This window comes from Dipodomys ordii, unplaced genomic scaffold (genome assembly GCF_000151885.1).
Source record: "Dipodomys ordii isolate 6190 unplaced genomic scaffold, Dord_2.0 Scaffold150, whole genome shotgun sequence".
Taxonomy (NCBI): domain Eukaryota; kingdom Metazoa; phylum Chordata; class Mammalia; order Rodentia; family Heteromyidae; genus Dipodomys; species Dipodomys ordii.
Window position 1 is genome coordinate 473,047 of NW_012267366.1, and position 14,215 is coordinate 487,261.

Genomic DNA, 14,215 nt, shown 5'->3' on the forward strand with positions numbered 1-14,215 from the left:
AAAAAAATTCCCCAAATGGAGATCTGTTGTGTGTCAAGGAATTGAATTTGCTGTGTAAGACTTGATTCTCAAAATGTGTACAGAACTTAGTAAGCGTCAGTGGTTTTTAACTGCTTAGCCGATAAAGTAGATCTTTAATTTTTTAAAGCAAATGAACAAGAGGGTGTGAAAATGAAGAGATACATTTATACATAACATAAATAAGGGACGTTTTGTAGCTGGATTCCTTTTTTGTTGTTGTTGTCAATGCTACTATTCGATCAAGCAGGTGCTCACTATGTAAACCCAGGCTGGCCTTGCACTCTGAATCCCTTGGCCTCAGCTTCCTGGGTGCTGGAATTACAGGTGAGCCCAACCAAGTTTTGTTCCTGATCTACATTTTGATTACTTTTCATGAGCTTGTCTTCTATTCCCAATAACATTAACTCTAAACTCACTCAAGGGAACATTTTACTGAACTCCTCTCTGGAAGTAAACAAAAGAGAGTTGTGATAACCCACTAAGTTTCTAGAATCCCAACCATCAAGTTACACAAACATTTCCTGGGAGTCTTCCCAGTATTGCTCTTATAAAGCATCTGTCCTGAGTGGAGAACTAACTTGATTTTCCTACTCTTTTTTCTCATTTTTAAAAGATTTGGTACTTATGTAATCAAAAGTCTATTTCATTTGCTAACTCTCATTTATAAAACAAGCGATGAAAACAATGAGGGGGAGGGAAGACCTTCAAATGCTTTCATTTTTAAAGAAAAGCAGAAATGAAACCCCAGGAGGAGGGGTGGACTTGTAAGGAAGTGGCATTTTCTTCTGCGTCGTGGGAAGGAATTCATTGACTTCATTTACAACAATTAGGAGTTGCCTCGGTGCTGTGTGGTGTTTTTTTTTTAATTTTTATTTGTTTTGTTTTCACTCCACCGAGCCAGGGGATTCTTTTCCCTGAGGAGTGCTCAGTTCCAAATACAAGGACACCGTCAGGAAGAGGAAAAGGAAGTAGAGTCTAGGAACCTAGGATGCCGATCAGGAAATACTTTCCTACTGCACTGATTTAAACAAATAACATGCCTACTGCCTAACACATCCCACTACTTCTTTGGAGTCTTCCTCGAGCTTTTACTTGGGCCTTGGATGAGTAATTGTTTGCCTGAAGATATACATCTTATTCTCCTAAAAACTACAAGAATTGTTTCTTGAAAAGAGTTACAGATTCTTGGCTTAACTGTGAAGCATGTCCAGAATTACATGCTCAGATAGCCGTCCATGAACCCTCAGGAGGAAAGTTTGAACCCTGATGCAACATGAAAGACTCACCTATCCTTCCCACTCACTTTGCGTGTGTTCAGAATGAAGTGCTCACTGAGTGAGTGCGTGCACTCCTTCATTCTCATCCCCGCCCCTGCGCACGGATTGGTCCCCCTGGGAGAGCGAGGCCCCGCCCCTGCACACGGATTGGTCCCCTAATACAGCTAGGCCCCGCCCCTGCACACAACTAGGCCCCACCCCTATGCATAGCTAGGCCCCGCCCCTATGCACACTGGAAACAGTGTCTTTCCTCTTCCTCCGTTTATCCAAACGGTGCCCACAGCCCCCACTTGGAGGCAGGCTTCGATCACGTGCTTCCTTCCCGACCCGGTCGGCGAGAGTAATTTCTCACTTCTCTGAAATTTCCTCCCATGGAAATTACACTTTGTATATTGTTTTGAAAATTGAGTTGTAGGTGATCTTTTGTCTTAGTGAAGATAGCGAGCCCCCTGGGAGAAAGGTTCACAGTCCATTCATACTAAGGGCAACCCTTTAATACAACCCTTTAATAAATGCAAATATCTCACTATGCAAAGCTTAACACTTGCACCCAGAAATATCTGGTTAGCAAAACATGGCTCAAGATCAATAGTCTGCACTGGCAGTAAGTCTAAGGGACTCTTATCTTGAGTTGACCAGCAAAAAGCCGGAAGCAAGGGTGAGGCTCAAAAGGTAGTTGTGCCAAACTTGCACAAAAACAAACAAACAAACAAGAGTGTGTGGCCCTGAGTTCCAAGCCCCAGTTCTGGCAGGCACATGCATGTGTGCATACACACACACACACACACACACACACACACACACTTCCTCAAGAATACTAATAATTAGGAATAAGAGGATAAAACAAAACAGGTACTGCTATGATCTTTATTTCTCTAATCAATTTAATTTTAATTCTTTATCTTTCTTTAATTTTAATTGATTTTTAAAAATTTTCTACTATTTTATTTACCATGAATAAATTCATGACACTCCAAATTTACTCACCCATCATTTGTTGTCATTCCCAAGGGTTTATACAAAGCAATAGAGAAATAAATGAATACCCTTTTCTTTTTGTCTATAGTAAGGTCTAATTGCATATATGTGTCTATTTACAAGTCTGCCACAATTGATTCAGGAATAGCTTTATTTTAAAAGCTTGCATCTCCATTAAAACAGTAACTGATTCCTTACAATAGTTGGCCGTTGTCAGTTTTTTCAAATTTATCTCTTATCTGAAATTACTGAACATGATAGATCACAATTTTACATTATGCTAGGATGGCTAGAATTTTGTAAATACAAGTCATATTAATATTATATTTAGGAACAAGGCATTTTTCTGAAATCACTACCAGCCATAATAGAAACCAGACACTAATGCTTTTAAGAAGTAACCAGCTGAAATCGAATGAAATAATCACCTAATCCAGAAAGCATAAGATTTACCACAGGTAATTTTTTTTTCACTAAAGAGAAATAATTTTCTCTTATTATCCTAAATATCAAATGCCATCACATCATTAAAATAAAATACAGCACACGGATCTTCTTATTTTGTTCATCCACTCATTCATATAATGCATAGTCACGTTACTCTGCAATAATGAAAACATTATGCTTGTTCACTGGTGTTTCTCATGTTGTTTAATCAACAGGGCTTAACCTGATCCCCGGGGAGATGATGGCCACAAGTGAATCCAGTCTAAGCACAAGGTTAGAAAGGATTCTGTAGCACATTGTTGCTGTACTTGCTGTTTTCGCCTTCCCAACTGCATCCAACATGATGAAAGATGGTTCTACTTACAGAATCCTGTAGTTCTTAAAGAAACAGGACCTATGGTTGAACCTATGAGCTCACTGGATAGCAGTTCTAATTTGCTCTCAGCTCCATTTTGCTCTTCTTCCTCTCTTGCTTTCTTGAATGTCATTTTCTCCTCCACTTATCATACTCTGCTCCATGGCACTCCAATGCTGAGTAGTTGAAGTAGAGGGGTCAGGTGGGGGAGGGGAACAACCTTCCTTTTACTCCTTAGACACCATTGCTTAACTGATCTGGAGTTTAGAAACGTTGCCAACTGACAGGGTTCATAGTAACCAGTTTTTACATTTCCAATCAGAAATAAGGAACAGTACCAACTTTATGAACATTAATTATTTTAAACCTTCCTTTAAAGAACTAGCATTCGCACAGTGGACCAGTTTGTTAAGCTGAGAGGATCCGAACTCATCTTTGCTAAATTTTATTGTGCTGAGCAATGAATCCTTGGCAAGTAACTTTGTATTCAAAAAATAAGATGGCATCCCAATAGCTGCAGTATGCTTACAAACAGTAGTTCTGAAATCTATAGGCTTGGCTGAAGTCACAACTCCTCTATAAAGTTTCAGGCAAACTGTACTCACTTCTTTATCATTTAACTAGTCTATGGTTGTCTAACATAGGGTAAAGGAAAATGTCGCACTTATTATTTTCTGCATCACAAGAATGAAAAAAAGTCTGATCCTTTAAACTCATCATTATTTTTTTAAGTTGTATCCCAATGTCAGAGTGAAAATATGTGCCAGTATGAGGGCTTGAACTCAGGGCTGGGGCACTGTCCCTTAACTTTTGCTTAAGGATGGTATTCTAGCACTTAGTGCATTTCTGCCATTTTAGAAAAAAATTGGAGATAAAAGTCTCACAGATGGGCTGGGAAGGTGGCTCAGTGGTAGAGCGCTTGCCTTGCATGCCTGAGGCCCTGGGTTCGATTCCTCAGCACCACATAAGAAAAAAGAAAAAAGCTGGAAGTGGCGCTGTGGCTCAAGTGGTAGAGCGCTAACCTTGAGCTGAAGAGCTGAGGGAAAGCGCCCAGGCCCAGAGTTCAGGCCCATGACCGGACCCCAAAAAAAAGAGTCTCACAGACTCTCTTGTTCAGGCTGGCTTTGAACCACAATTCTCAGATCTCAACTTCCTGAGTAACTAGGATTACAGTTTTGAGCCACCAATGCCAAAATACACATGGACTTCAGATTTTTTAAAATGCGATAGATTCTACCACTTCAGTCACACCCGACTAGATCCCGCACTGTTCTTCAACTGAGTATGTGGTTGTTGAATACATTGTGCACTTATTATTCATTTTACTCTATTGTACATCAACTGCTGCTATGGGCACACATAAAATCATAAACTAATAATTACTGATTAGATGATAAAAGAACTTATAATTTCTATCTTGCAACCAGTTCTTGTCAGAAATTTTAATTATATGTTCAAAATATTTTGCTTCTACAACTGGGAATATCTGGGGAGTTTAACTTGTAAGCACTCAAATAAAGTTCAAATGGACATTTTTCCCTTGCACAGTGTTGAATCATTGCAGGTTTTGTTAGTGCAGTAATGGTAGTTGATTTCATGGAAATATATATGACTACTAAGAAGCATTTGATATAGATCTGTAGTGGCTTGACTTTTATCTTCCAAAATAATAGTTGCAATGGTATGAATGGCAATATATTTAGAAACCGGAAGTTAGGCACTGATGGCTCATGCCTGTAATCCTAAGTGTTCAGGAGGCAGAGATCTGAGGATTACAATTGGAAAGTAGCCCAGGCAGGAAGGACTGTGAGACTCTTATCTCCAATTAACCTTCCCCCCAACCCCCCAAGCAGGAAAGCCAAGCTGTGGCTCAAGTGGTAGGCATTAGCCTTGAGTGAAAAAGCTAAGGGACAGCACACAGGCCCAGGGCCATCATGGAAAAAAAAAAGAGAGAAAGATGGGGGGAGGAGGGATGGAAGGAGAAAGAAAGAAAGAAAGAAAGAAAGAAAGAAAGAAAGAAAGAAAGAAAGAAAGAAAAGAAAGTCTCTGAGTTCTAGTTTTCCATTTCATCTATCTTAACAAGCGTGGCTTCTGAAGAGGAGCTAATTTTAAGAAGAAAAAAATTTCTCACTTAGAAATGGTGAGGACATAAAAACACTGATCTAGCACTTACAATCCCGCAATGGAGTACATACAGCTAGAGATATACTCACTTCCACATGCTGACAGGTTTGAATGAGTTTAGCCAAAAGGGTCTCCAGTTCTGTGTTCCTCTTGATAAGGTTGGTGAGGTTGCTCTCTAAGTTTTGCTGTTCAAAAAGAAAAGGGGGAAAATGCTATTATGTACACTTCTCTAGTATAGACACAATTTTTCATACTCAGGAAAATCAGCAGTTTTTTCAGAAGTGTCAATAACCTGATACTATTTCAGGTATTTATAGACTGAAACTGCCATCTTCAAAGTCTCAATGTAAAAGAAATTTCTAGAAATACTCAAACTTCATCATTTTGTTCCTCTTTATTGTGTGAATGCACGTTTAACTGAATAATTATTATGTGTTATAAATTAAGAAGAAAGTGATTCAATTTTTTATCCCTTTAACTGAATCAGAAATATCTTTCTTACAATGACAATAATGTAGGGAAGATATCCCAACATATCTCTAGCCTGTATTTAATTTTAGGATTTACCATTTTTATGGTTAAGCCGAGGTTAATCTGTTGGAAACAAGTTTGACTTGACTAGCTACTGCTGAGAGCATGGCCATTCATAAACATTTATTAGAAATCCTTGTCACATATATTTCCTCAGTTTGTTTCAGTGTACATGATTCTGTTCTTTTTCTACGTATGCAAGGTAATATTCCCTTAACACTGTTTTATATCACAGAGGTTTGTAAGACTATAGACTTATTTCCTATTCCTATAGGGCATCAAATTGAAATTTCCTTGAATGAACGTTTAATTCTATTTTCAGTCTTGTGTGCTGCATTAAGTCATTCCAATATCCCCATTCTTTCCCATTTTTAGTCCTCGTTCCTTCACTTATCCACCCATACAACTGAATGTTATTATGCTTTTACTATGTGTCAGATTCCGAGAGAGATACTTGGGAAGCCAGAACAAAAATCTCTACTCCCTGTTACAAGGAAATGGTCGGGCAACTGGAAGACACATGCAATAAAGAGTCACAGCTTTGCAGGTGGCTAGAGTCGCAGGTGTGAGCCACTGGCACCTGGACACACCTGCTTTTTCTTATTGAACTATTTTTGGACCGTGTTCCAAAAATACAGTTCTATTCTCCATAATTCCAAGTGAACTCAATCGACTCATTCTTAAGCTTTTGAAAAATGGCAATTCTCCATGTACCGATCTTTGCTGAACGCTTCCTGAGAATCTGCTTTCATCTGTGTCAAGTCATTCTTCTGGTATCTGATAGGAACTCTGTACCCTACGCTATGATTTGGGGATCACCTAGCCCAGCCAGGTGAGGAGTATGCGCTGAGGTCAGGACTTGAGTTCCTTCCTCCAAAGAAGGCATTCCCACAAGACACTGTGTGCCGTTGAGGCACAGATCATGGCTTGGCTCCATGCTTCTGTTTCCTTCCATGAGTGTTCCTGGTCTGGCTTTAATTCCAGGGAAGGTGAGAGCTGCCCTTTGAGCCAAGAGCGTGCATGACGAGTATTCACTTTCTGTTGCGCAGGGCTTCTGCCCTCACTGCTAGTGAACAGGGTATGCTCCCGCTCCCGCTCCCGCTCCCCATGGCACCGCCCCAAACTTAGAGTTGCCCAGATCCTGCCCCCCCCACCACTCGGCGCGTACTTTTATTTCTAGACCTGGGGGATTTCCCACGCATGTGTAAGCTGGGTTCTGCATTCGTCACCATACACTTGAAAACCTAGTTTCTTCTAAACCTCAGGTGTTCTCATTTCTGAGGGACGTTTTATGCTTTTGTCATCTGGATTGAAACACCAACAAGAAACCTTCCATGTTTGTCTTTGAAATCTTCAACACATCTCAAATATGGCTACTTTAAGAGAGATGTGGAACTATTCATCATTTAAAACCAAAGTCACACAGTGAGCCTGTTGGACTGACTTAGGGACCATCTAGTAATTCCACAGAAAGACTCACTTTCAAAGCTCTTCCAACAACCTTCCCTCCCCTATATGGAAACACCAAAAGATGTTTGCACTACATGAACTACAACAGAATCACATTATAGTCAGAGACCAATGAACAATTCTGAGGCTCTTCATTATTCCATATCCTCGATTTAGCTATGATGATTACAAGGTATATTAGTCAGCTCCTTTTAGTGTGTTAATCTTAGGGAATCCTTTTACTTTTCTTTTTTGGCTGACCTTTTGTAGCAGGAAAATTCTAGGGAAATAGATCATGTAACTGTTTACAGTTCAATTGTCATAGATATGACTTTTCTAAAGCTAGTCAGTAAGAGAGCCAAAAAATGCAATCCAACACATTTCAATTCTGCAAACATCTGCTTGCTGCCTCCTCCCTTTCTTCAATATACCTCATGTATAAAATCTGTTTTTAATCATCTAATACGTAGACTTAAGCATGTGATTTAAACACTTTGACCTATCTCATTCCTATGGGGTTATTCAAACTTAAATAGTACAAGTGTTACCAAAGTCCGCAAAGAATTACTGGGTCAGAAGTATAATACAGGGAAATTAAGCCAGGAGAGAGACTTGTTTTCAAGTAGTACCAAAGGGGCTGACAGCACTTTTGAACAGAACATGGGTAATGGAACGGTAACAAAATCCAGTCGTCAAAAAGCCATGTGTCCATAAGCTTCCACTGCAGGGACTTCTCTGGGGATTTTCTGCAATTTAACTCTATCACTAACATCCTGTGTGGTGGTCTGCAGGCCCTATAATCTCTTCATTTGATGGTACTTTGCATAACAGAGAGAGAACATTTTTAGTGGCCCTAAAGTAGATACAAGTATCTACATTCCTGTTCATATCTTTACAGAAATCTATCAATTCTACTGTCACCTGAAAACATCAATGGAGCCACATCTTCTTACCAAGCTAGACTTGATAGAAATCCAAGGAATCAGGCGGGGATGGCCATGGATGAGGGAGGAAAGGAGACCTCTGCCACTATCCGGGCAGACTCTCTTGAACAAATGACGTACTTGAGCTCACTTTTCCCACTCATAATGAGAGGATAATGATCCACCTATCAATGCTACCATTAAGACCAGATGAGAAAATGAACACATGCACCAAAAACACCACAGGTATTTGTTGAACTTATAAATGTGAAGAGATTAAAATAGTCTGATTTAAGAGCAAGACATTAGAAGGGTCCAATTCAATGTCTCTGAAAGGTATCATTCCCAATATGGCTGGCGGTCACTTTCTGAAAACCCCTGTGCCATCTGCCTAAGAGCTGCTTCCAGACCTTGGCAGGGCAGGCAGGCTGTGGTGCTAGGCACAGTCAAGTTATGCAGATGGAAACTACTGGCAATTGGTGGGAAAAACAGCACAGCTCACTCACTTTCTTCTAGTTGGAACCACTAGGAGCGTCAGTCCATAAAAATCTCTCCCAGGGCCCCACTGGGAGAAAGCACATGAGTCCAAAGTGACAAGGGGCTCATTAACACACCCTCTTTCCTCTTCCTTCCTTTCCATTTCCTCTTCCTTCCAGGTGCTTCCTGGATCACCTCCCAATTCCAATTCTCAATCAGAGTCTGCTCTGGGAGATCCCACCTATGACTACTTCTGTGGGAATTCTAAGCAATTCTGTGTGATTATTCCTAGGAGGGATAGTTGGATTTTAAAAGATTTGCTTGCTGTAGATATTTGCAAATACAAGAGTTTGTTTCTCATACTTCCTTCTTTCTTTTCTGTTCGTCACAGAGCCTCCAAATTCCATGCTCTACACCAGCTGTCACCATAGATTTAATGTGAGAAACCCATTTGAGACGCATTTTGAATTTTAAATAGTTACATTTTAACAAGTAAAACTAATTTTAATCACATAATTGTTTCAGCAAATAATTGGCATATAACCATGGGGATGTTTTACATTGCTAAGTCTTTGGAATGTGGTTTAGGTATCCCAGAGTATGCCAGTCCCTTTCAAGGGCTGTGCAGCTACCTGCAGCTTGTGGCTACCATATTGGACATTGCAGCATTGGAGCCTACAAGAGGATAGGCAATGTTTCTTTCTCCTGTAAAGAGCCACTCTTTTCTGTAAAGAGCTGGACACACGGGTGGCTCAGGCTTGTAATCCTAATTACTCAGGAGGCTGAGATCTGAGGATCATTATTCAAAGCCAGTCTGGGTAGGAAAGTCTGTGAGATTCACCTCCAGTTAACCTTCAAAAAGCCAGAAATGGAGCTGTGGTTCAAAGTGGTAGAGCATTAGCCTTGATCACAAAAGCTCAAAGACAATGCCCAGGCCTTGAGTTCAAGCCCTCAAGCCCTCAAACACACACACACACACACACACACACACACACACACACACACACACACACACACACAGTACTGTAGTAAATATTTTCATTTTCCTTAGCCTTAAACTTGTCATAATGATTTAATTCTATTGAAGTTTCAGCATGAAAGCTACCACAAAGTGTAAGTGAGAAGGGTTGTACATTAATAAAACTTTATTATAAAGACAAGTCTTCAGTAAGAATTGGCTCAAAACTGTTCTTTTCCAAACTTGAATCTAGAAGATGCAACCCCAAATTCAGACATTTTTCTGGGTTATATTCTCTCTCTCTCTCTCTCTCTCTCTCTCACACACACACACACACACACACTTTTCTTATGCAAGCCTGACATAGATGCAATCATATGGACCTCAGGAGTATTCTTTAAAGGGAAGACTAAGAGAACTTTTACATGCAGCTGGAAAGCTTAGTTTGAAAAACCTTACAGCAATCTGAAGAAAATTAAAGAACAGTATTAGGAAGCATCAACATCTTAATGTGAGTACTTTGGTTAGGCACACAGAAGCTGGAGCCAGTCAGCTTGCAGCCAAATATTGAGTGTTAAGAACCTCAACAGTTCTTAACCTTTCTGCGTTGTGTGCCTCAGCTGCATCACGGCACTGCCAAGGTGACTGGAGGAGGCAGTATACTCAAGCCTGCCTGCCACATGGTGGGTTCAATCAGTGCTTGATAGACAGAATAAACTACTTGTTTTCCATGTTTGGAATTGATACTGATAAAGGCTTAATTTCTAACACTTATACCATCACCAAAATAAAATGTTTATGCATTTTGTAAACTATATCTCAATTTTCAATTTAATAGCCAATAGTTAGAATAGTATACAACCCCCCATTATGTTTTGTAGGAACACTGAACCCAATTTGCTTGATATTCTCATGAGCTTATGATTACTGTCAGAATTTCTACCTAGGCTTCAGTTTCTGTTTGAGACTTGTGTGCATATATTCTTAAAGGTTGCTTAAAGCCAGGAGCTGGCTACTTCACTTATTTCATTAGAAATAACAGCTGACCAATCCAATAAGGTTTTTAGTAAGGGAGTAACTACTGGACAGAGTTCAACATTACCTTCTACCATCACCACCTGAGAGGAATCGAAACAATTCCATCGGCAGAGTATTGGAAACAGGTCAAGTCTGAGAAAGATAAAGTTATAAAATATGTATTGCTTATTTTTCTGCTGCTGTTGGTTGTCATGGGGCTTGAACTCAGGGCCCCTGCACTGGCCCTTAGCTTTTTCGCTCAAGGCTAGAGCTCTACCACTTTGAGCCACAGCTCCATTTCCCTTTCTCTGGAAGTAAGTTTAAGAGTTTCATGGACTTTCTTGCCTGGGCTGGCTTTGAACTGTGATCCTCAGATCTCAGCCTCCTGAGTAGCTAGGATTACAGGCATGAGCCACCAGCACCTGGTTTGTGTTGCTTATCTTTATGCAAAAAAGGAGATTCATTTTCCTTATCATTTTCATTTTCAATGTATTATATGCTTCTAGTACATTTTCAAGGAACCATATCTAGCCAACCTCCTTTCTGTTATGTGTTTTGTAGTGAGATCTATTTGACTTGATAATTTAACGACTCATGGTGAGACAGTTGATTTTATACCAATGTCAATACAAGCCTTCAGGCATGGGTATAGACACTAGCAGAGAATAGCAAGTCCAAGTTAACAGATGAGCTTTGTCCTACAAACTGCCATACTCAATCAAATAGCAAGGTAAGCAGACAAATGCTCCTAATTTTAGCCTTTGGAGATCTGTACCTAAGAGTCAGGTTGCTGGGAATTAATGACTTGTCATTGAACACTACTATTAAAATGTATGCCTGAAATAGGAGATTTCAGTAATTCCTTTTGGGGTTGTCCAGGCCTTAAAGAATGTTTGCTCTTATTCTGAAGTCAATACTTCAGAAAGTCTTTAAAGTATAATATTAGGTCTGGATACCTTTCAAGGCAAACACAGATCAGGCTTGTTTCATTCCCTAATATTCAGAGTGACATTCAGGAACTGTGTGCCCAGCCCTGACACCTAATACCACCACTCCAACACCATGAGGATATAGACACGTTGAGTGCCGCAACCCATGTATTTTCTTCTGAGGAACTTTAATTACTATCTTTAATATGAAAACACCCTTGTATTAACACATGTCACCTGCATAAAAGCATAAATTCTTTATATGGAACTAAACTCTTGAGATGTTTTAATTAACTTGCAGGAGTCTGAGGCTATCTTCTGGTTTGACTCACAACAGACGACAAATACATGTGATGTATGTTGGTTTTATTTCTTAATGCCTTTTTTCATTGGTTATGATAGTTACCATTTCCAAATGCCCTGGCAAGACAGGCTGCCTGGGGAAGTTCAAAAAAACCTAATAAAACACAATCTGCATTCAAATTTAAGTCTAATGTTCCACAGACTACAATTTAAGTCATTTTGCTATGTGATACTGTATTTACCTTGTCAGGTTTTATTGGAAATTTCTGTATTAACACCTCAGAATCTGTTCCATATATTTATAGATCCCATCGCCAGGAGTTCATTGTTTATTTTTCTAACTGGTAGTCAATAATATATAGAGAATAACTTTTAAAGAAAAGTATTTTTTGGTCAGGAAGTACTTTCAAATTTGCATGGAGGTAAAAAAATACCATTGTATAAATCTAGTCATTTAGTTATTAGTTATAACCTTAGCAAATCCAGTGGCCACTAGCTATTTGCAGGCATTGCAGATCTGAATGGCCTTTTTTGTTCACTTGTCACTCCTACCACCCTTTCTGCTTATAATAAGGAGCTGAGCACTAGCTAATACATACACTTGTAAGGATGTGCATCTGCAGGGATGTGCGCATGCATGCATGTAACCGTGTGTAAGGCACTGGGGTTGAACCCAAGTGCTTGCCCACTGAGCTCCCTCTCTAGCACAATATTGTCAGTTTGAGGATTAAATACTGAATGAATCTTTGAAATTCACCAACTTAGAAATAATGGTCTCCCTTGTAAAATTTATGCCCACAGCCAAATGTTCCTAAGAATATGACAATAACCTTGATCGGTGGGACCTATGAAAAATACTAAGATTACAACACACGCATCAAAGCCTGGACTTTCTAATCAGGCTGTCTTCCTGCTCTTTGCACCACTGTCTATGTTCAACTTCTGTACCCTTGTCAACGCTGCACTCCAGGCTGCTAAAGTCTGCCAAGAAAGGCAACTAACTTGTCAGTTAAGGATCATGGTGTGCAGGAAATCCTGCAACACTGGCACACAGTACTTGACTTCATTACTTTTGCTTAAGTGAAAGCTTTCAAATTGGGACTGTACTTAGGAATATTTAAAACAGGGGCTAGTTCGTCTATAAAAACCCGATATTGACGGATGCCATGCACATTGTCTGTGCCGATCATTTACAGCTGTGCTTCCTACATCATTGGGGGTCAAATAATGCAGACTGCATCCCTTTTCTTCTGTCTTCAGTGGATGGTGACATTGCCAGATACTCATTAATGAACATGTTCTGGATTTTCTATTTAAGAGTTTTAACTGATAGCATCACATTTTTTTTAACAAGACCTAAATGTCAAAGTAGACTCATAGTGGATGCTCACATAGCCTTGGAGGGATGAAAACACATTTTTGTTTTTCAGGACTATGAGAAGATCATATTTTTCACTAAGCCAGCACCTCACATTCTGCAAGTACTTTGTGTCAGTTGAAATGAATATATTAAATATATTTTGAAAAAAAATAGTAAACAATCTTTTGGGGTTTTTTTTTTGGGGGGGGGCGGTCAGTCATGGGCCTTGAATGCTTGTCCCTGAGCTCTTCAGCTCAAGGCCAGTGCTCTACCACTTAAACCACAGCGCCACTTCTGGTTTTCTGGTGGTTCATTGGAGTTCAGAGTCTCACAGACTTTCCTGCCTGGGCTGTCTTTGAACCATGATCCTCAGATCTCAGCCTCCTGAGTAGCTAGGATGACAGGAATGAGCCACTTGCAACCAGTTTAGTAAACAATCTTTGATTTAATAATTTTGCAGCAGTAACTATGATTTGTTTCTGTTACCATGGTTATCTTCCCAAATTTTGCTTCTTCTGGATCACCTGCTAAAAAGTCATTCTTAAAATTCAGTTGTTGCCGGTGGCTCACCCCTGTAATCCTAGCTACTTAAGAGGCTGAGATCTGAGGATCACTGTTAGATGTCAACCTGGGCAGGAAAGTCCTGCAGACTCTCATCTCCAACTAACCACCAGCAAACCAGAAGTGGCACTATGGCTCAAGTGGTAGAACACTGGCCTTGAATGAAAATACTGAGGGATAGTGCTCAGGCCCTGAGTTCAAGCCCCACAATCGAAAAAGGTAATAATAACTTAATACATAGACTGCTTTGCTGTTGAATCTATAGCATTCCCAGGGAGGACTCAGATTATGTTCACAATATTCATATTCCACATGGATGTGCAAGAAAGCATTTTAGAGCCAAAGGAGGTTACCCTCTTTGGCTCAAAAGCAGATCAAAATTCCACTGCATTCAAAGTAGATCTGGTCTGTTAGGAATTTACAAAATCAATGTTATGTAAGAGAATTCCCCATTTGGGACATTCTACAGAATCAAATGTGAAAGCATGTCATTGTTTTGCAGACT

At 39.8% G+C, this 14,215-nt stretch overlaps 1 protein-coding gene across 3 annotated transcripts in view; it reads right to left on the bottom strand.

The window, feature by feature from the left end:
- Mid1 (midline 1) overlaps window positions 1–14,215 on the bottom strand; it is a 151,502-nt gene that overhangs the window by 63,573 nt on the left and 73,714 nt on the right. For all 3 annotated transcript variants that reach the window (XM_013032176.1, XM_013032174.1, XM_013032175.1), the window contains exon 3: window positions 5,292–5,387. In XM_013032176.1, coding sequence (XP_012887630.1) covers window positions 5,292–5,387 — 96 coding nt within the window. The remainder of the gene's footprint in view (window positions 1–5,291; window positions 5,388–14,215) is intronic.